The sequence below is a fragment of the Platalea leucorodia genome (genome assembly GCF_965183815.1).
Source record: "Platalea leucorodia genome assembly, chromosome: Z".
Lineage (NCBI taxonomy): Eukaryota > Metazoa > Chordata > Aves > Pelecaniformes > Threskiornithidae > Platalea > Platalea leucorodia.
The window spans coordinates 90,022,423-90,044,661 of NC_138858.1; the positions used below are offsets into that span (position 1 = coordinate 90,022,423).

Sequence of the window (22,239 nt, forward strand, 5' to 3'; positions counted from 1 at the left end):
AAACTCAAATATTGGCAGCTATAGCTGCTTCTTCATCTCATCTCCGACAAGCAAAACACTGGCAGAAATAGTGACTTATTTCTGCAGGCTCCCTTCTCTATGAAATTCAGAGCTGTAAGCAATTATGTTTTATCCAGCACCAGTGGCAGTGAACACTGGTCACAAAGCATCCTCCAGGCCTTCAGGGGGACTTCTCAGACAGAGAAGTCCAGAAGATGATTCCAAGTTTGGAGCTGAATCCCAATTTAGCTTACTTATTAAGCCTGCACCACCCTCTCACCTAGAAACACGACAGACTACTTTCTTTATAACCTACTTCCTTTGAGGTGAAAGCAAAACAGTGACTCCTGAACACGCACCCTCCTGGGCTTTACCAGATCCAACCACACAGATCAACCACAGATTAACGGAGTGCAAGATCTAAGTGACCACGTACCCACCTGAAGACATTGCAGATCTCGTGGAACCAGGAAACGCACCACAAAACAAGGCAATGTTTTGTCTCAATAACTGAAACTCTCCATGAAATAGGTGGGTACACAAAGAGACTGTGCTCGCTCGTGGTATTTGACCAGAAATGAGAAGCAGCATGAAAACACAAGCAAATGAAGGAAACGGAAGGAACGCTCAACAGAGAAGACTGGGCAGACGACAGGAAAGAGGAGTGCAATGAAGCAAGATGAGAACAGAAGCATCCAAGCAATGAACTTTATGGTGAATAATGGAAAAGCAGAAGCAAGAGGTTTTCAATCAATAGTACGCTGCAGAGGAGACATGTTGCTCCAGCTGCAGATCTGTCGGAATGGCCTCAGAAAGGCTCTTTACATGTGAAGGACAAGCAAATTGCTTGCTCCTGTTCACAAAATAATCTGGAAGAATGATGACTGTAGCTGCCATTTGAAATGCCACACATGCACCTTTTATATTTTGTTTGGTCAAAAGCTCATGTAACATTTTTAAAGTAAATGAGGAATAATTTTTTGGTTTTTTGTTGGTTTTTTTGGGTTTTTGTTTTTGTTTTTGTTTTTTAGGAAAGGAGGGGTAACAAGTATGTTTCACTGAAGATTTTGCACACATCATTTTTCTATTGGTCACAGATAAATGATTGTCTCCCAGCATGTATTTACATGCATGTTACACGTCAGTAGTAAAAGGCTGTGAAAATTCCCAGAAAAGATTTGTCTTAAAATAGAGAGATTTTCATTAAAACACTTATTTAGGAGACACAGTCTATAAGGTGTATGCACCTGAGAGGCAAAGGCTCCTTCATCTACCACAGAAAGGCATTCCGGGATCCAGTGGCTGAAATTTAAACTTCGGTCCAAAGTAAGATGTAAGTTAAAGGCCGTAACAGCTGAATCAGGTGGGAGGTCCAGCACAACTCCATACACTGAAATCTTTGCAAGGATATATGCATCCTTCTGTGACCTAAATTATATACCTTAACTGTAACAAACAGTTGTAGGACTCACTATTCTTCCCTTTCATTATATACACCAGAATAAGCACTTACGGTATTTTCTGGCCTTAAAATTCATTAATCTGTCTTTAGAGAACAAACTGCAAGTTAAACAAACTGTACCAATGAAAAAAAAAAAAAGTCTCTCTCAACAAACTCCACAATCTTATCAGAAAAGCATCAGGAAACAGTTTAAAATAGAAAACGCTAGTTTCCATACTCTCAATTTTCTGGCAGCAGCTCAAAAAGTTAAGTCATGTTTACTTTCCTTAATGGAAAACCACCACTCGCTCTCCCCCTAATGTCAAGACTAATCATGCTTTAAGTACTGCAAGCAGAAGTTTGGCTGATTCAGCTGCGCTTAGCCAAGCTGGCATACAGTGCAGGACACAAAGACTGATTTAATGAAACGGAAATTAATTTAGCTTTTTCTTTTTCATGTGGAAGCTGTATGCGGCACGAGATTTCTCCAGGAGTATCCTAAGGTTTTCGTTTTGTTTTTAAAGTGATGATTGAACTATACAGCATAGTTCAAGAGTCCTAGCATTTTATTTGGTCTTCAAGACCCAAAACACAAAGGAGACTTCATCTGTAACTGCGTACAAGGCAAAGATCCTACAAACACTTGCAACAGAATCAGGATTTCATTTTTAGACAGAATTTTTACATGTATGCACACACACACACAAATGTATAAATAACATTTTTATATAGAACTTTTTCATAAAACACAGAATTCAAAGTAAATTCTAATCTTTTCATATATATACAGTTAAGTTTGAAAAAAGTAGGACTCAACATCGCTTGTCGGCCTCACGGGAATAGCTAAGTTAGCTAAATCTCTAGCTGCATTGTAGTTAAGTAAAGGTAAAAGGTAACTTTCCCAGGACGTAACACGAAACACTTCTTGGTGCTGATTACAGAGGAACGCAAGACACTACGCAGCTCATTTGTCTAGCTACATTGCATTTAGTTGAACAGGTAAGCAATATCACTATGCTGCCCTAAATTAAGTACGCAAATAAATCCCTTCTCTTCAGTCTTTACTTGAACGCTCTCGTACTCGAATGAAAAGAAACTTGAAGACAGTCCTCAAACTCCATCAAAATGTGATTTATACCAGAATAATCTTAGTGCAAAGATACTGCTGCTTTATGCAATATTATCTTGCATTTATTCTGGTGCAAAGCATTGCATTACAACCGAAAAAGTTTTGACGCACACAATGAATTTTTTTTTCGTGCCACACCTACTAAATAAATGTGTTTATCTCAGTCGGCTGCAGAGAAACAATCTGCTCAAAACCCCCACAACCCTGCTCTCCAAAGCAGTTTCCAACTTGTAGTAATTCAAAGCTTCAAGCCCAAGTTTCGCTGTACGTCCCAGACATCTAAACTTTCTGGAAGTAGGATTTATAATTTTATCTATCTCATTCCTCCGAAAAAATAAATAAATCCCATTTTCACAAAGTAGCTAAAATGGGCAGTTAACAGTATCAGAATGATGACATTTCACACTTAGAATGAACAACTCTCCACATGATACTCCTAGAAATAACCAGTGCTCTTGAACCAAGAATATGGAGGCAGATTAACAATTAGGGTTTATGTCCCTTATTCTTTAATCTGCAAATTTAACAGAATTAGGAAACAGAAGAGAAATACAAGGAGTACAACAGAGTTGACCAATTATACAAAATCTCATTAATTCTACTTTGTGTTTCGTATGCCACTACATTATTTTGCTTTAAAAGTTTTCCTTGACAAGGTGCTGGAGGACTTGGCGCAGGTACACAATGCTGACAATGGAAATATGTTTATTAAGTGCTTCAGGAAAAGAAGTGGATGATCCCAAGTCACTAAAAAAAAACCCAAAACCGCAAGCAATCTTTCAAAAAATTATTCCAGTCTATAAACAGCAGCTTCAATGTTCATATAGTTTCACAATAGTTTCATAAAACGTTATACAAAGCAGTCCTGTAAAAAAAAGAAAATGGAAGAAAGAAAAAGAGAAGAGAGACGCAGCATGAAGTAATTTCAGACAACCAGTTTTGTGAGAGCTTTAATGGCACAAAATGTTTATAAGCTACAACTTATACATGTACTGTAAACTGTATATGTTACAAAGTGCTAACTAATTTATGAAGAATGCATAATCACTTTGGCTCAGTTAACTCCAATATTTCAACAAATGTCAATTAAAAATTTGAATTTCTAACAATCTTCAGCTTTCACTTTTTAAAACAGTAAGTAAATATGCATTTGCTGCAGTTAAGTTAGCCTGCTGCATTTTTAATGTGCGAGTTTATGCATTTTTTTTCTTGATCCTATTTACAAATATTCTAGGCCAGTTTTCACTGAATGTAAGAAAAATGAAGCCTGCATTTTTTTTCCAAAACTGTAAACAGGTATAAAGCTTTTTAAACAACATTTATCTTAACAAAACTTCAACTATCAATAGTTGAAACCCCTTTTCAAATTATACAACAATCTGTTTCTGTTCATTGTAAAACTAGAAGTTGTAGACTTTCATCCAAAGCTTATAGTAGGGTATCAATAAATACTGCATTGTATCATAGCAAGTGTTACAGTGATCATGTATCCATTCCTCATCTATAGTTTTCACAATTTTTACTTCACGGCTCCTTGAAATATTTTAAGCTGTGTTGATACTCTAGCCACAAGCTTGCAATATTATTTATCAGATATTCTGAAGAAGAATTACCTTCTAATTTAGAAAGGGGTAATTTTTTTTTTTTTTTTTGAAAAAAGTACTCCCTACTTAGTAAAAATCTATTTTTCCACTATTCCAATTTCCATACAAAACAAGGTGCTGTAATTAAAACTGAAAGTGTTTCAGCCTTCCTCCCGTCCCCTCAGTTTTTAGGACTGTAAAATGATGTACTTGATACTATCTAAAACACCCTTCACCACTTCCCCCTTCCCTCCCCCACCTTTGGGTGAAACCCAATATCCACGCTTGAAACAAATATGCAGTTGGAGGCAACTCAAGTGCCACTAGTATTCACAACTAAAAGAAAAAAAGCAGATGTCTTCAAGAGGATTTTTTGTTAGACTGCCCTTTCACCCTGAAAGCATCCTCTAACAGCATTCAGAAGTAGAGAATAAAAATAAATACAGTTTAGCAGTGAATTTGTACTTAACTTTTTTACTTTCTGGGAGCTAAGTAAGTTCTTTTAAACCAAATCTCAATTGGGATTTAGCTTCTATGCACCAACTGTTTCAAGCGATCACTGCTATATCAAATAATCAACTTTTTATAAAGTCTGATGCAAGCAAACAATTATAGGTAGCTGTTCTCTCCAAACTGGCTGACTATATTTTCTTATCATTTTCTACAAGCCAGCCGACTAAAGTTTTTATTTAAACGAGATTTTTGCTAGTCTTAAAATTAGCATTGGTTCCCTAAATACTTAGTATTAAAATCTATACCATATTTTTTTTTATATATTCATATATATATAAAAAAAAGAGTATTCTACCCTTCAGAGTCATGCTACATGTTCTGAAATCCAATAAAATCTATTTAAGGACATGACTGTCCCAATGCTTTGTAACAATTTGGTACTAAAGCTTCACATTTTGAAAAGAAGTGTCACTGAAGGAGGACAAGGCTTAATGTTCCCTAAGATAAAAGTTCAACAACATTAGTGAGAAGTCTATCTAACATGAGACATCACGAGTGACTTTCAGATTCCATGTATCCCCAAAGGAGATTGTACAGTAAACAATGAGAGATAGGAATATTGAAAACTCATTTGCAGAAGACATTTCAGAGCTTTACAACTTCTGAATCTTTACGCACCTGCAAGATTGTCCCCCTTAAAGATAAGTCAAACGCTTCACTTTCTGAAACTGCCGTATCATCGTAAGTGTGAATGCTTCCACAACAAACAGAATCACATCCTTTTATACAGAGTCTAACTACACCTACAGCTGTTGGGTTCTTCCTTAATTTAAAACTACTTTTAAGAGGAAAATTTCACATTTAAAATTTTCCCTTAAGAAAACAGGTAAGGAAAAGAAAAGCTTCTTCACATGCAAACAATGCAACTTTTCTAATATTTTCTAGGCATCAGAGAGGTTTTCCTACAAGGAATAAGGAGCTGACTTCATAGAAAAGACAAGATTACAACAATTACCTAATATTAAAATATGCTGATGGATTTAGTTATCTTACTTTAAAATTTATGCAGTCTTTGCCTCCTGCAAATCAAACTGTGTTAGCCAATACAAGGGGCCAAGTAAAGTCCCCCAAAAGCTGATTTAAAGTGGTTTTTATTGCCAGTGATTTTGTAGTTTATTTCACAACCAGCTTGTTTTTCAAAAGAAAAATTCATTTTCACTCCAATCAATAATTTTCTTCCAAAGAGACTGTTAATTTTATCACCATAATACAGTCAACATTTATACCATGCACAACTGCAATTTAAGTCAGGTTGCACTTAAGGAGGCAACAGCATCACTGATAAAATTAAAACTTGCTGGTGGCATTTTGCATTGAGAGAAGCCCTTGCAACATATAGACAGTTGTAAACTCCGTTCAGCAACTCTGACGTGTCTTGCAGGCCAAGAGGCAGGGGAATGGGAGGAGAGAGGGAAAGAATGTGGATAGCGAAACACCTCAACAGAGTTCCAACACAATACTGAATTCCAGAGTTAGCGAAAACCTGGATATGGAAGGAAAGGGTGAAGTCGGGGTCATGCTTAAAATGGTCTCAAGTCAAATGTACTAAATGAGACAGTAACACCTTCACAGGTCACGTGGATTTCCAGGTTTTGCACTCCATCTTTCAGTAAGTGCTGGCTGAAGGTGTGGTCAGTCGTTTTCCAATGTAGATGCTGAAATAAAAAGTATAAGGCATATCGTATTTCACAGAAATACTCCCTGTTTTCCAAACAGTCCTCACGTACTCAGCTATTCTAATTTGTCTTTCAAGTCAGTCAGACGAGATTCTTCCAAGGGCTTCACGTTCCTTCTATAAAATTACTTAAAGAGGGAGATTTTCAGATGAGCCTAGAAGGACCGATGCTATCCACGTTCAGTAAAAGTGGGTTTCTTCAGGTCCCAAGCTCATTTGAAAACCCCAGTCCAAAAGCTTTTGCGTTGTTTGTAGAGTACCTGACACAGGGGCTCTTGAACAGCCGAGCAACACTCCCAGATTATTCTGGTAAAACAAATAAAGTACTGCCTATAAAGGGAGGGGGTGAGCTTTAAAACACTGAGCATTGAGGATCTACGCAAACGCTGACCTCTAACAAATAAATCCAGGCAAGATTTAATTCGCTGCAGAAATACACAATTTTGCTATGGTACAAATATCTTACAATATATTCTCATATATTCCATCCTCCTAATTTATTTGATAGTTTACAAGAATTTAAAGAGACGCTTGAACTACATCCCTAGAAACAAATACGAAGCTAAATAAAAACATATTTTGAGTACATGTCTTTGCCCCCATCACAGAAGAACGTAAGACAGATAAACATAACGTAAGGACTTAAGCAAGCTGACAGATTATGTTGGATAACGCCGGCAATGAAAACATTGCTGAGCAGTCGTAGCTGATCTTGCAGGACACATCCAGCATTTCACATATCTTTCTTTAAGTATTCAAACCTTGACTTCCAGTAATATCACACAACTGCAGCATTAGAAATTAAAAATTACAGAGTATGTGCCATACACACAGAACTTCAGCATCATTATTTGTACAATGTGTTTTTGTAATGGTTAGCAAAAGTTACAGCAGTTTTCCACCTATCCTATTCATACTTTCCCTACGTTATAACCTGAAGCATTTAAGTAGAAGGCGTGGATAATCAAATGGCACACGTTATAACTGCAAAGGTTATTTGCAAATTCGTTATAATCCATGCATTTTCAATACAAGAAACTTGATCTATTCTAGAAATAAAACATATTAATGGCTGCAAAGTTTGAATTGCTGCAAAGTTTTCCTGCATTTCAAAAAGTGCACCAAGCCCGTCTTGGGCAAGGTGCAACAATACTCTAGTTATTCTAGATAAAGCCCTTTTCAACAGGCACCTGACACACAAGTAAAGTGGAAAAGCAAAGCCAGATGCAAAAGTTGAAGTGAGAATTAGATTAATACTTACCCTAGTCCCAAAGCCAAAACATGAGATATGAACAGAGATGGAATGAAAACCTTAAGAAATTCTGCAGAGAAAATGCCACCTTTTTTCATTGCTCCACTTTTTCTCATACTTAAAGACACTGAACGTTTAGGATGTCTGAAATGAAATTCCCTGAAAGAAGAGGGGGGAGGGGGGAAAAATTCAACAAGATTTTTTTGTTTCTTTTTTTTTCCCCCCACACAAATGCACAGATCTCTGTAGGAACATTTTTTTTAAAAGTACAAAGAGCTAGAGATCAAAGCAAAAGATCCCTTACATAGAGTAAGGAATCAAAGAGAATAATAGGAGGTATTGTGGAGAGACCACTTACACAGACAGTATAGAGACAAAGGGAGCAGTAGCTGAAGAGAGAGGTAGGTCCGAGAGAGGGAATTTCAGGATGTGATTTGTTAGCAAGAGCCTCATTTTTTGTTCCAAACAGAGATACAGAAGTCTGCCAGATTTAGACAGCATCCTCTATTTTAATAAAAATGCTTTGCATTCAAGGATCTCAACGTTTCCCCTTCCGTGGATGAACATTACATATTTTACATAGAAAGAAAAAAAGGTACAGAGAATTTAGGAGACTTGCTCAACACTATTCCATTCAATAAGCCAAAACTAAATCCCATGAATCCCAGCTCCAAGTACCCAGCTCTCCCAGTAATTATAATTTTGTCAAGCAACCTTGTAATCTGCTTGCTGTGGATTTATATTACTTTCAATGAAAAGGTAATTCTGTTGCTATTAAGATTTTTATACTTCATTGTTTTGACTTTTTGTAGCCTCCCCAAAGAGAAATATATCTTTTTCTAAGATGATCTTATTTGGAGAGCCAGAGTAATTCCATGCAGTTGCGACTTATGATTCTTCTCTTCTTCATATAAAGGAATATTCATTAAAAAAAGAGTTTAACTCACTTGGGAGGAATGTTTTCAGGCCTACTTGACCAGTCTGACACCCAGTCAGCACTTTTCTTCAAAACTTCCAACTCTTTCTCTCCTTCTACTGCTTCTTCTTCAGACTGAAAATACAGAGGGGACAAGCCTTATAACACTCAATTAGCTCCTCCTTATGGTGTTAAATTGAGAGCGACAATAACAGCAGTAAAAAGATAAGCACCGAATGGTGGCACCTGATAAACGAGCAAGTGTTCTTGGCCTACTGATTATTGAGAAGAGATTTTATTACGCTAACAGGAGGATCTGCAGAAGTCAGTATACCACAAATGTTATTACTATATCCAGGACTTCCACATCATTGCAAGTTGTTTGTTTGGGTTTTTTAAAACTGACAAAAAAAAGGACTATTTTAATCCTAAATGTAATAAACCAGCATTATGCAAAAAATATTAAACAAAGTTTTTACAAATGGCAAAAACTAAGTTGATGGCATTCGATTTAAAGTGTACAGAATCTGGCTAAAGTACAGAAAGAGAGCCAAATAAAAAGGTTTCAAAAACAGTATTTTGACTTCTTTAAAGGTGTTATTAGTAATTTGAAATTTATATTACTTGCAGCTAGAAGCTTCTACTGGGTGCGTCCCAGATGCAGTAGGGAAAGGCAAGCACACACTACAATTGTCTTGATCCAAAGATTTAACATTACATCATTAGATGCAAATGTTACCATATGGGAAAAAAATAAATTAGAAAGACTAGAGAACGCCACTGACTTTGGTACAAACTCCTCCTTAGTATTAGAACAATTTCCTAAGTAACCCCTAGTAAAATAAGATAAACCACTTACAACATTAAAGTAGGAACCATACCAAAACCAGACGTAATCAAATAGGACAGTCACAAAAGTGAGACGGCAGACCTAACCAACAACTCCATTCAGATCATTCTGGCTCTATAGGGCAGAACTGCAACAGCCCTACTGTTCGGCCAGGTCTTTGACAAAATTAAATGCAAGGTTTCATTCTTCCAGGAATGCTTTTTATTTATACTGCTGAAGACAGCAAATTCTATTAAATGATCAAACTAAGAGTTCAGCATTAGTCTCCTCTCAGTTTGTATTATGGAGATTACTCACTATCATGTGAGCTGACTATCTGTAGAGCAATAAACCGAACACCCTGAAATCTTGTGCAGAAATATAAACATTTCAAACACAGGTTCGACACACAGAGTGCAAGCAGAGTGTTAAACCATAATATGACTGCTACTAAACAGGCCATTTCTCAGGTTTAGAGATGGAGCCTCATTTTTCCCCTCACTCCAAAGCTATTAATCTCTACAAGTCAAATTTCAATTAATACAGAATGTAAGCCTAAACAGAGTTTACTAACCCTGCCTCGTTGTTAAAAAATAATTGTTCTGGAATGTGCTTTAATTTAATAAAACTTTATTCTGGAAACAACCCCTTAAAAGAAAAGATAATTTAGTTAAACTGACATAAGCTTGAGTGCACAAAAATTTTTCACTGTACCTATTTACAGGGACGTACTATATAAAGTTCTAATAAAAAAGATTGAGTAAAAACCTGCAAGAACAAAGAACAAGACAAGCAAGCAGCCTTACCCAAATGACTAAGCGACACCTCCAAATTTTAAATAAATATGGTTTATAGAATTTATTTGCTTGTACTGCAGCTAACAGCCAAGTTTAGGGTCTCAGAATGAAAAAAAAAATGGCTAGCAAGCAGTAGCTTAATGCAATTTTTTTGATATGTAAAATACATAACATTTTAGACCTTTTGACATGACAGAGAGCTTGCTCTACCCCTCAAGTACTCCCAATACTGATCTATATAAATATATGATCTATACACAATATCCACAACTTTAAAAAATATTTTTAAAAGTTAATGTATTTTAAAGGGTAATGAAGAAAATACCTGAGAACTACTGTCTTTACTTGTGTGCATTTCCACATCAAAAGTTATCTGTCCATCTTCTTGAGGTGAAGGGCTAAAGAAAAATTGATTTCATTATGTCATTTTGTCATACTACACTCTGTCACCTAAAGAATCATTCGTGAAAATAGCATCTCAGCTGAATCATTTCCACATGCACTTCTGCACACTATTCAGATGAGTTATTGACTACGCTACCCTTCAGATCACAAATACCGTTAAAACAGTCTTCTAAAACCCCTCATCTTTTCAATTTTTTCCCCATTTATAATCCTACCTTTCTCAACAGGGCTGACCGTCCTCCCACTGAAGCAAAGAAAACATTGCCCAAAACTACAACTACTACACAAAAGATGTAGATCCCTTCCTTCTTTTAGATAACACTGCCAGTATTGTGAATTATACCTCTTTTTGTATCATTAAAAGCGGAAACATTGCACATCAAAACACCTTTTAATGCTGGGCAAGAATACATATTCCCCTTGTTAGCCTCACTTTGAATATTAAAAATTTGGTAATCTACTTGAGAAATTAATCAACTATCGCACCTCAACCAAGGAAATGCTAGAGAATTTAAGTCAGGAACAATACAAAATGCTGTATGATATACCAATGCAGGTGTGTCTCATTAAAACACTAAGGGCATCTTTTTAACGTTACTTAAGCTTTCATGAGAAAGGTATGTTTTAGAAATATCCAAAAGAAACCCAAAGCACCACATTTAAGAGCAACTTACTGTTCAGAACTTTTAGAAAAGAATACAAAATATCAAAGTACCTCCCCTTTCTTGTATGTTACTTCAACTGTCAAAAGGGGAAAAGAATTACCAAAAAGTTAACAAGTGAAAAATTAAGTTTAAAAGAAAAAAAAAAAAAGAAAAAAGAGGAACCTGTCTTCATTCACTTAAAACGTGGGTAATGATTAAAATAATCGTATGCTAGTAAAAGAAACTAGACAACCATCATCTAGCAAACATTTCTGGTTAGGCTGGCAAGTACTGAACTACTGACAGCTCGTTTCTTAGCAACACAGATGTAACAAACTTTATTTTCTATAAACGTAACCATTCTATTTGAAATACTCCCATGGATTATTTTCAAACAGTCTACTACATTCAGTAATTAAATCAGGCCTAACTAATTTTAAATAGCTTTTATATCTGATCAAGCACTTATATAAGCTACACAGTAGACACAACAGTTAGCGTTCACCCAGCAAAACCAAAGGAGGCATAAGAAGAAAGACAGCTAAAATTATATATAGAAACTGCTCAAGTATTTCCAAAATTGCCCCAAAACTTCCTAGAAAAAAGGTACAATGAACACATAAGAATATCATAATGCTCACATGTGCCTCGAAGGATTATATTGCTAAGTAAGAAATATTTTGCCTTCACAGGAAAAAGAGTAGAATACTGAAAGCAAGGAGTACAAATTCTGAGAATCTTTTTTTCTGTTAAGTCCAGAAATATATTTTATTATGCTTGACTAAATATAAAGCAGATGTACATAACATTATTATTAATGAGCCAGTAAAATTAGAAAATTTTTATACCATATGTGATTTATGACAATGTGAGATTTAACTGCGGTGTTGATGTGACTTTCCCGCTCCTGGATTCCTTCTCTTTCTGTAGCAACGATGTATTTTTCAAGTCAGTTGTCTTATTTGACAGCCAGTTATCATGAGCCAGCAAGTGCTCCAAATACCAGAGCATGACAAACTTAGGCCTGAGAAAAAGCTTTACCCCCCCGTTAACATCTACATTGGCTAAAAACTGCAATAAATTGCATGCAGGACAGCAAACGTTTCTTTACCTGTCACAGTGGGAACTACCTCTTGAACTGCTCTGTCCTGATTCGTGCTGGGCGTCCAGGAGAATTTTTTCCATGTCTCCATTGTGGATGGAGGATGACGAAGGGACATGTTCCAGACCTCCGTTTTTCCCATTGCCATTATCATTGCTATTGCCATTGCCGTTCATCTGTAACTCCACCCAGGAACCTGTTGGGCCAGCCAGATGTCACTTCATTAAAAGGAGCGGAACTAAAACCCATCTTAAGTTTATCAATTACACACAGAAAAAAACATGAATATGGTGAATTCAGATAACATACACTGCTGCTGGGAGAAGGCTCACAAACACGTCCTGCAGACAAGAGTGACATGTTTCTTCCTCTTGCATCAACAAAAACACCCCTAAAAAGATATGTTTTGTTGCTACCTGCTTCCAAAACTAGTCAAATGAAGTGTCCCCTCTCTCTTCAACTATTAGTACTTTAATAGGCCACATTTCTCTCTGCAGTTTGAAGCTTCAATTATCTATGTATCACACAATTACACTAGTCGCTCCGCTTCCCTGTTCTACTTTTACGTTCCTTTTTGAAACAAAATTTTCGTCCCCTAGCCCTCTATTACACAACTCCCCGACCTGTGATTTTATATTCTCCTTCTTCCCTCTACTTCCAAAGGCCCCGAATCAAACCCTGATTTTTATATACATCAGGCAGGCTGCCATTCTCGGGCCTCATTCAACTTTCTTTGCCCTGGCCCTCTAGCAAACATCTCCCATTCGACGCCGTCTGCCACCTCTCCTACCCCGCCATAACCGTAATGGGTCATACCACAATTCAGACTAGCAGAGGCTTGAGGCAGGCCTTACGTTTCCTTACACGGCTGAAGTACCATGCTAACATACATTTCGCTGCAGTTAGATTAAAAGATTTTACTGCTAATAAGCCAAAATAAAGAACTGAGTAGCATGAGAAAGCCAGAGTTCTCACCTGTAATAAGTTAATAATTTCAGTGCCATCACTTCGGCCTCTTCCCCCCCCACTTTTTTTTCTTTCCTTAGCCAGGGAAGGCTGTATAGCCTACAAGTTGAGATTTACTGTTCCCCCCCCTTTTTTTTTTTAGTTATACCTATGGGATATCCACGTGTGCACTGAGATTTGACAAAAGAGCAAGAGTGTATCATGAATGATAAAAGCCTCTGCTAAAAAGTTCATATACTCTGTAGTTAGGTTGAGGATTTTTATTTTTAAATGTCTTCACTTGTACTTCATGTGCAGATTAACTAAATACAAACCAGTATTTACTGGTATGTTCATTAGTGACATGTTTCAACTGGAAACAATTGGAAATAAACAGGTTTTGGAAATATTCTTAATTCATAAACGTACCATTTAATGTCCTGAGTGGTAAAGATAGAACAGACTTCTACCGATCTACGTGTTCCAAATACATTCCCTATCCAATTGCAATTCCAACCTTCTCCTTAAGACGTACAAGAAGAATCATTTGACCACACAGCTACTTTATTAGCCATGATTACGGAGGGAAAGATCTCCAATTTCTCAAAAACGTACTGTTTTCAATGCAACATTATTTCCCATTATCAGTCAGGTAATGATTTCACACATGCACATTATGTCATCACAACTCCTTTCTAATTTAATTTATGCCACCTGAAGGTGAGCACTTTCAGGTTTTTTGTGTTTGGTTGATTTTTTTATTTTTTTAAAGTTTTGACATCTTCACCACTGGGGTAAAAATATTCAAGAAAAGAAAGCCTAAAGATACAAATACAACAGCCAAAACTACTTCTTAAACATTATTTGTACAGGTTCTAAGTTTTAACACTGATTTCTTGACTTCTGAAATGCACCTTAGAGTGCCTGCACTTATTTTTTTTTATAGCGAAGGTTTGGCTCTGGGAACTGTATCAGTGACACAGGAAGGGATGTACGTCATAACGAGCTCACCTATTTTCAACTTGATTTTGTGAAGCTGAAACAGAGTTTATCCTTAGTACCAATTATTAACTACGCCATTATACTGATGACCATGTAAGCATCATACTCTTAAGAGTCCTGGTGGCTTACGGTCTGGTTTCCCCAAGCTGTATTCACAAACAAGGAATTTAGGGTGCGCACAGAGCTCTTGTGCACAATCACACGAGGGACACCAACTCTGTACGACATGCGGGGCTTTTCAGATAATGAAGTGTTAACCGGGAAAAGGCAGCCTTTGCTCAGACTAGTCAGCATGAGACAGAGAGACTGTATTATTTCAGATTTATGATTGCTGGTGCCTAAATTTCAAAATAAAAAGGTCACATTGAAAGCGCTATATCAGGAAGGTAGATTTGCCTTGTAGCAACACCTTTACAGCAAGAGGCCGCATCTGCAGAAAAGCACGCGGCAACTGCATTTAGAAGACAGTTAGGCCAGAAAGCTACACGTTCCCCAATAACCACTTTGGAGTAGAGACCATCTATTGGGAGAGTTATAATGGTCAGGATCTGCAAAGACATCTATTATTAAAAAATCAGCAGTGAGTGACAAACAATGTGAAAAGAACAGAGGGCGAAGATGCAAGGGGACGTCTTCCTCTGACACCAGGCACGGGCAGGGAAAAGCCCAGCGGAAGATGATCAGAACTGGTTGCTCTAGTATGCAGCTACTGAACACACCTCCACAGCACTTAAGATTATGCACAAATAAAATCTTTATTAATGTTTATCCCGGACTGACAAAACTCGCCGTTTATCTAAAACGCGTTGTGGCCATACTAGGAAGAACACTCAAATTAAACTGTGAGTAAAGAGTCCCAGCAAGTCGAGCAGTAGTTTACATGACAAGCAGCACGTTCTCCATCTGACCTCACTTTTAATGAGTCAAAATACATTCAAGGAAGCGTAATCTGACATCAAGCTAAAACATGCTACATACTCCCACGGGCACTCACAACCGGTTTGGGAGAGGGAGCCAGAGAGCCCTAGTAGTTTCAAAGACCGATTAGAGGGACGTAAATCCCTGCTTCTTTCAAAAGATGCACAGGAATGTATTTGAGAATAAACCGCGCAAGTAATAGAGAGTGCTTTTTGCCCCAAGCTTTCTTCAAAACTAAGGAAGTTACATTAATCACCCACATGAGAACTTTTAATTTTACCGTATTTCCAATTTGACAATAAAACAGGAAATATGGTAGAATTAAGAGTGGTAGAATTGTCCTCCCTTCACAAATCACATAACACACGCTTTGGGGGAAAAAACAAAACCCACAACTGTTTATATGAATGGTATTTTTCTCCAAAATTGTTTGAATATTGGCCATGTGCGAAGGCTAATTATTTCACTACGAACTGATATACACTGATTTTAATTACATGTTTTTCCATAAGTAGTTTAAACAACGGTAGCTAAACGTGTGGGGAAGAGGGGTCTCATTTTATTTATTCACTCTGTGATTTCATTTGGGTAGCTGGGTGGGGAAATATCAAGGACAATATATAAATTACATACATATATACATTTTATACATATAAAAATACTCTAAACTAGTAGCTCACAAAAAGTCTGAGCCATGGTCAACTTGAATAAACTAAGAAATATCACTTTGACAATGAAGTACACCATTAACCAAAAAAAAAAAAAAAAAAAAAAAAAAAAGATAAAAAGAGAGAGAAGAAAAGAAAGCTGTTCAGATTCCCATAATGGTAATTATTAAGCAGATTTTCCATGGCAGAGCTAGATGCGTTCCTGCCTAAGGTGGGATTTCTTCTTTTTGTCAATATGTAACAGAGCTTTATAATAATTAAAATATAGGAAGCATCTAGAATTCCCAGAGCAGGCAAGCAAGCCTTTTTTTTTTTTTGTGAACCCAGCAAAGCATAGATTCAGTTACCAGTTTTATTCTCAGGTCTTCTAACCTTTGATTCAAGTGCTAAGGGATCTTTGAATGAAAGGCCCTAAACATGCACAAATGACATACAGAACAAAATGAATAAGTGTCTAAGCTCATTAGCCTGAAAAGGTTCACTGAAAAGCTTCTATAATGGCAGAAAATGTACCTATAACACCAAAGCATTGTGGAGCAGCTGAACATCTGAAAGCAGTCCTAAGCCTACGTGGAGCTGATTGGTTGCATTTGTTTTGTTCACGGAGCACAGACCATCAAACATTTCTTCTCATACCTTGTGCTCACCACCTTCAGTAATCACATTGATTTTGCTAAGCCTTTATGTGCTGACCCAGCGATAAGAGCTACGTGGGCAGATCCAGCACAGGCTTACTGTGCACTCAGCCCTTGTTGCTCCTATCTTACAACGTGTCCCACAGAGTAAGTTAACATGCTAACAGAAAACAAAAAGGAAATATTAAACTATAGAAGCATCAAAGATCGCAACTTCTAAAGTAAGCATCGAGTTAGGCACTAGGCATGTCGCAACTTCAAGACAGCATAATTGTTATTTAAGTACGCTAACAGCCCTGAATAGTTTGCCAAAATACCTGTTTGACTCAGGTGAACATTGTTGTAAACTGCCATCGTTATCACACGGTGTAATGTTACCATAACACAATAGCAGTGTTATGAAATGGGCATAGTTTATTCTTCTTTAATACAATTCACATTGAGTTACAGGAGATCAACCAACCAATATACTTCATTGTCAGTTCGACTTCATTGTAAACCACGAAGGTAACAGTTAATGATTAATGCAATTTATTCACTTCTTCAACTGCAGTATCCTTAATAATTACAAACAAATGAAAGGACACACTGAAGTAGCTGTTTGAAACGAGGGAAAAGCATCTGCCAAGTAAGTACGAGAGCCTACATAAAAACCACCGACGTGCCTTACTAGTGTTATCCTCGGAACAAAAGGATGCAGCAGAGCAGCTGACATCGATGCCGGATATAGAGGAAAATAGCTCACGTCAGTGGTATTGACTCAGCCACTGAATAAACTCATTCCCACAGTCACGCTCCTCCCCCTACCCTGCTGTATCCCCATCTTAGCTGTTAAGACCAGCCACCGAATAAACTCAGTTTAACCACGAAACAAACCCGCTCCTGCTCTCCACGGCTCGCAGCGAGCCACGGCGCTACCTCGCTCCTCCGGCTGCGCTCGCCGCGGCCGATTCACCTCAGCCGGGCCGGCTGCCGCCTCAGCCACCAGCGCTCCGTGCGGAGCAGCCCGGCCCCGCAGCCCCCCGGCCACGGCCCTCCCCGCAGCGCCCCGAGCGCTCGCCCCACTTTCGGCGCGCAGCCCCCCTTCCTTCCCCGCAGCCCCCTCCGCCTTCCCAGCCCCGCGTCCAGCGGCCCCCGCTGCCCTCGGCGCCCCGGGCTCCGCGGACACCCCGGCACCCCGCTCCCGGCCCCGCTCCCGCCGCGCAGCCCCCGCCGAAGCGCTGCCTCCCCCCGCCCGGGCCCCCTCAGGCCTCACCACCCGCCTCTTCCTCACAGCCCCCCCCCCGGCGGACGCCGCCGATTGGCCCCCGGCGGCTCGCGCGGCCCCGTCCTCCGCCAATCGCGGCCCAGAGAAGGGGGGAAGGGGGTCGCGGCCCCCCGGGCCCCCCCGCCCCATCTGCGCCCCTCTCCGCGCGCTGACGGCGGCCGCACTCACTGTTGAGGCCCGGCTCGGTGTGCGTCCCCTCAGCCGGCGGGTTGTTGTTGTTGTTGTGCTGCGGCGGCTCCTGAGGGCTGGACATGGCGGCGCAGGAGCGGCGGCTGAGGCGACTGAGGAGCCGCTGGGGTTGGGACAACAACAACAAACCCGGACTCCGCTCCGGGCCCGGCCACCCCGCCTCCTCGCACTGCGCAGGCGCGGGCCGCGCCGCTCCCGCCCTCCGCCGCTGCGCAGGCGCCGCGCGCCCCGCGCACCATGGCGCTCGCCGGGCTCGCGCACGTCGCGCCGCCGCCGCCGCGCCTGCGCCGGGGCCGGGCGCGCTGTGAGGGAAAGGCGCGGGAGCCGGCGGGAAAGGCGGGCTGCAGCGGCCCGGCCCTCCCCGGCGGCTCTCCGGAGCCGTCCGGCATCACCGCCCTCCCAGGAGAGACAGCTGATGGCGTTCCCTCGCCCTGGCTGGAGGCTCAGCCCCAGGGCCCGCAGCCGTTTTCCAGGCCGTGGATCCTGTTCCGCTTCCAGCAAGAACAAGATCGGCATTCACAGCTCTCTGCTGTCAAACCCATATCGCCGTACCCATCGAGCCTCCAGCTCAGACGAGTTTCCACATGAGACATTGCAGCAAATCCTCCTTCCTAAGCGCAACGGGTGTGAGGCAACCTGTCAAACCTGCATGGTGCAATGGTGCGAGTCTCTGAACGCTTCTTTCCCCTCTCATCAGTCTTCGTTTTGCCTCAGATAATTTTAAGCCAAGTAGTAGGTCCACGTTAAGACACTTTGAAAGAACTAATGGTTTTTAAGATTAAAAGTAATACCCGTCTGAAATGATAGTGTTTAGCAAACAAACCAACCTCGTGCATGGCAATTTTTTTTAATTATTGGCAGACAGTTAGAGAAGATGGCATCTGTGCAACAAAATTGGACGCGTTCTTAACTGGGATGCAAAAGCATAGCTATAAAAAGTGAAATTATTACTGTGCGCCACAGTTTCCTTTCAATATGAAAATGCAGAAGCAACCTCAGGCTATTTATGCACATACCGCAGTCCTGAGAATGGGAGCAACACTGAATTTCCATGGAAGAGACTTTCAAATGCAGTGGGATGCAGATGCAGACACCTGCCTTACCCTGCTGAGGTTTCTTCAGTCGTAACATGAGTAGCGTCTGTACCAATTATCTATTCTAAGTAGCTTTCCTGAAATGATAACATCTAGAAAATAAGGTTCTTCTAAATCAGTAATTTCAAGATAAAAGTCAAAATCAAGCAAGTCAGTTCCTCAAGGCGGAGCAAGTTTTCATAGATACTTGGTATGGCTATTGGCAGAACTTTTCCTGGGATTCTTCTGTTCCTAATCTCCTTTTTCACTGACATTCTCTAACAAAAAGAACCAGCGAGACTAACTTCCTGACAGATGATTATTTAATTCACCTTCACAGCTTGAGAAACCAACTTTACTAACCTCGCTCCATCTGACATGACTTAAACTTCGAGGTTTACTTTGAGGCCTAGAGTCTTTTTGGTGGAACTTTGTAACTGAAGTCCCATCTCATATATATAAGCGTTTTGCTTCCCAACAGCAGTAAAGGAGCCTTTTATATCATAAACCCCTCCCATCAGCAGCCATGAGAATATAAATTGTGGCTTTTCACATTACTGTACCCGTAGTAGGAGTTCAGTAACAGTAATACCGTCAGAGACTGAAGTCACACTGATCCATTCCCATTCGTGTTTTCTTTTGTTACCTCCCCATTACACATGCAAAGAAATGGCGTTTTTTCTGTTTGCGCCAGAACTATTTCTAGCTAGAGAAAAAGCCTGTATGTACAACTGTCACAATCGTCCCATACTAAATACCAGTTTGAAATCTTCTGTTCGTCTTTGCTATGTTGACACGTGTCCAAATACCGAAGCGTGGACATTCGAAATGTGCCTTTCGTAACGTTGACCTTTCCTACCAAATTGACTGCATACCCTGCGTGACTGTATCAAACGTCTAATCTCGTGGAAAATCTGGATGTCCCTCGGATATCACTGGAACAGAATTAGCTACAGGTAGTAAAAAGAAAGCAGTAATTTAAATAATTTAATAAAACAGCTGTTTACGGTAGAAGGGCCGCAGATACATTCTGGATTGGAATCAGAACAATGAGCTGCTTACGATTTTGAACAGAAAACCTGCCTAGGAAACCCTCTCCTACTTTGCAACCCTAACACTCACAGGCTAGCATCATGAGTATTTGTCACCTCCATCATTCAGGAAGCACTGGGCATAATACTTGTGGCATGAATATTTATCAGTAAAGTGGGACTATTAAAATTTGTGAGTCAGAAATAAATTGATCAAGATTATAGAGTGAGTCAGCGCAGAGCCAGAAATAGCATTCACAAGTCCTGACTTTCAGCCCTGTGCTCTAACCACTACACAGGTTCCTTAAGGGAGTTGAATGATGTAATTAATGTTTGTAAAGTAATTTGAATCCTCGGATGGAAAATGCTATGACAATAGCAAGGTTGGAGGGACAGAAAACCACGTTAACAGAAGAGAAACAATGGCTGTAAACTCCTGGGAAAGGCCTTTTGTACTGAAGTGCAATAAAAAGGTTTTGCTTCTAGAAAGTTATAGGAAGCCTTGAAGTTGGTTGAAATCAAACAAGTAACAAGCCACCCGATTTATGTCAAAGAGCTGAACCAAGCTAATCCCACTGGTTTATTCTCATGGTTCCAAGGTGTTCTCATGTTTGAAGCAATTTGAGTAAAGGATGATCTAAAATCTTAAACACGCTGCGATTACTTTTCTTCATTTAGTACTTCTATGCCCCAAGGCTGAAAAAAATGCTAACCTGTTGCTAAGATGGATGCCACCCCAGCACCCAGCAACCACAAAGGCATCTTTTCCCTACGCACCTCAGTTGGTTTCTTTATGCAGGAGGTAGCGATGATGTGTACTGGAAATGTTTTTCTTGTATCTTATATTTAGCAACAACCGATCAAACACACAGTCCTTGCAGACGAGTAGCGATTCCCAAGAGGACTTCGAGGGACAGTCACATCTAACCTTGATCCCTGGCGTTTCTGAAGCCCCCACCTCTCTTTGGTAACATTTTGCCTCCTACTGGAGAGCACCGACACAGAAAAGCCTGCGGCAGAAAAAACTGCGAGTGCTGTTCTCTTCTAGAAGAGAAAGAAAAGATGAATTTTTTGCAAAAGGTTGAGATTATTAAAATTCAAGGGTAAATTGTGTAGCGCAATGGAATTGACAGTTTCTTAGTCTCTCGGCTGTATCACAGTAGAAAGAAACGCTTACTGTTTTTATTCCAGCCACTGCTATCGCTTTCTTCCACCGCTCATTTTTACGAGCCCAAACCTTTCTATACCAGGTTAAAGAGCAAACATAGACAAATCACTCAAGACGCCGGTAGTCATTACACAGCAACCTCACTTCCAGCACACCTCTCCCCACCCCGATTCAATACACCAGTGCTTCCATGTACAACAGCCCATTACATGGGAAAGGGCAGGCAAAAGGAAACATCTCCTCTTGTTCAGTTACAGTCAGAAGCGTACATTGTGAGCGGGGAGACTACACCTTCTCTACAGCCCGCGATGAAGAGCTGAAGACCAGTGCGCAGGAAATTACTTCCTAGCGATGTCCTGCCTAACACTACCCAATTCCCGAGCTGCCAATAAAAGAAAATGTCAAAAGATTAGTATGCCAGCATCCAAGAAGGGGAAAAGTACAGGTTTCTGCTTATCAGCACTGAACTTTTTCCAATTAGGCTGAGAATAAAAGAACATGTATTTAAATAATAAGAGGGGCAAGTAGGGTGTTGCTGCATATTCAACGTTTTCAAGGCAGCAGCCACTTCTCAGCAGGAAAATGGTGAAGGGACTTCAGCCACAGAACCTGCCTACACCTCAGCATCGTACCGGTCGGATAACGAACTTACACTGAACATTAATCGTTGGCAATAGTATCGCTGTGGTTTAGAGTACCGTTGTAATTTGGCAGATACTAACCCCATAAGTGGTGGTTGTTGGCATTTAGGTAGCATCACGGGCTTCAAGACAAGACGCGAGGGAACAGAACTCCTCTTGCGTATTTAGTCCAGCATTCGAGGACTGAGAATTGAGAATTTGCATTGGTTTCACCGGGCACTGGAAGAGACCGCTGGAACGGAGCGGCTGCTTTTCTGTGAGTCTGTGTGTTGGTGGAGGGCAGAAGTACCCCAACAGCCACCCTGCCTGGCAGGCTGCCTAGGATAAGGCCCCGAAATCGCAACGCAGAAGCTAGCAGAGTGGGTGTCGTTCAGTGTGCAGTAGGGATAGAGATCAGCAATTGCAAAAATACCTGT

General features: G+C 40.1%; 2 protein-coding genes across 2 annotated transcripts in view; both read right to left on the minus strand.

The window, feature by feature from the left end:
• Nucleotides 1-4,338: 4,338 nt before the first annotated feature.
• Nucleotides 4,339-18,072, minus strand: LOC309602800 (BCL2/adenovirus E1B 19 kDa protein-interacting protein 3-like). Its single transcript, XM_082336757.1, has 6 exons — nucleotides 17,890-18,072; nucleotides 12,296-12,482; nucleotides 10,461-10,533; nucleotides 8,541-8,644; nucleotides 7,603-7,752; nucleotides 4,339-6,321 (listed from the first exon to the last, which is right to left on the minus strand). The coding sequence occupies exons 1-6, from the start codon at nucleotides 17,972-17,974 to the stop codon at nucleotides 6,273-6,275; spliced, it is 648 nt and encodes a 215-aa protein (XP_082192883.1). The 5' UTR covers nucleotides 17,975-18,072; the 3' UTR covers nucleotides 4,339-6,272.
• A 3,838-nt stretch (nucleotides 18,073-21,910) lies between these two features.
• Nucleotides 21,911-22,239, minus strand: part of LOC309602389 (serine/threonine-protein phosphatase 2A 55 kDa regulatory subunit B alpha isoform) — a 45,566-nt gene continuing 45,237 nt past the window's right edge. Inside the window, exon 11 of the transcript XR_014230651.1 lies at nucleotides 21,911-22,235. The gene's annotated coding sequence lies outside the window, so the exon portion shown is untranslated. The remainder of the gene's footprint in view (nucleotides 22,236-22,239) is intronic.

Coding starts and splice junctions, on each gene's coding strand:
- LOC309602800 (XM_082336757.1), bottom strand. CDS start 17,974: ATGTCCAGCCCTCAGGAGCCGCCGCAGCACAACAACAACAACAACCCG. Junction 10,534..12,295: donor GGTAGTTCCCACTGTGACAG/GTAAAGAAACGT, acceptor ATTTTTCTTTAG/CCCTTCACCTCAAGAAGATG. Junction 6,322..7,602: donor GTTTTGGCTTTGGGACTAGG/GTAAGTATTAAT, acceptor TTTTTATTTCAG/CATCTACATTGGAAAACGAC.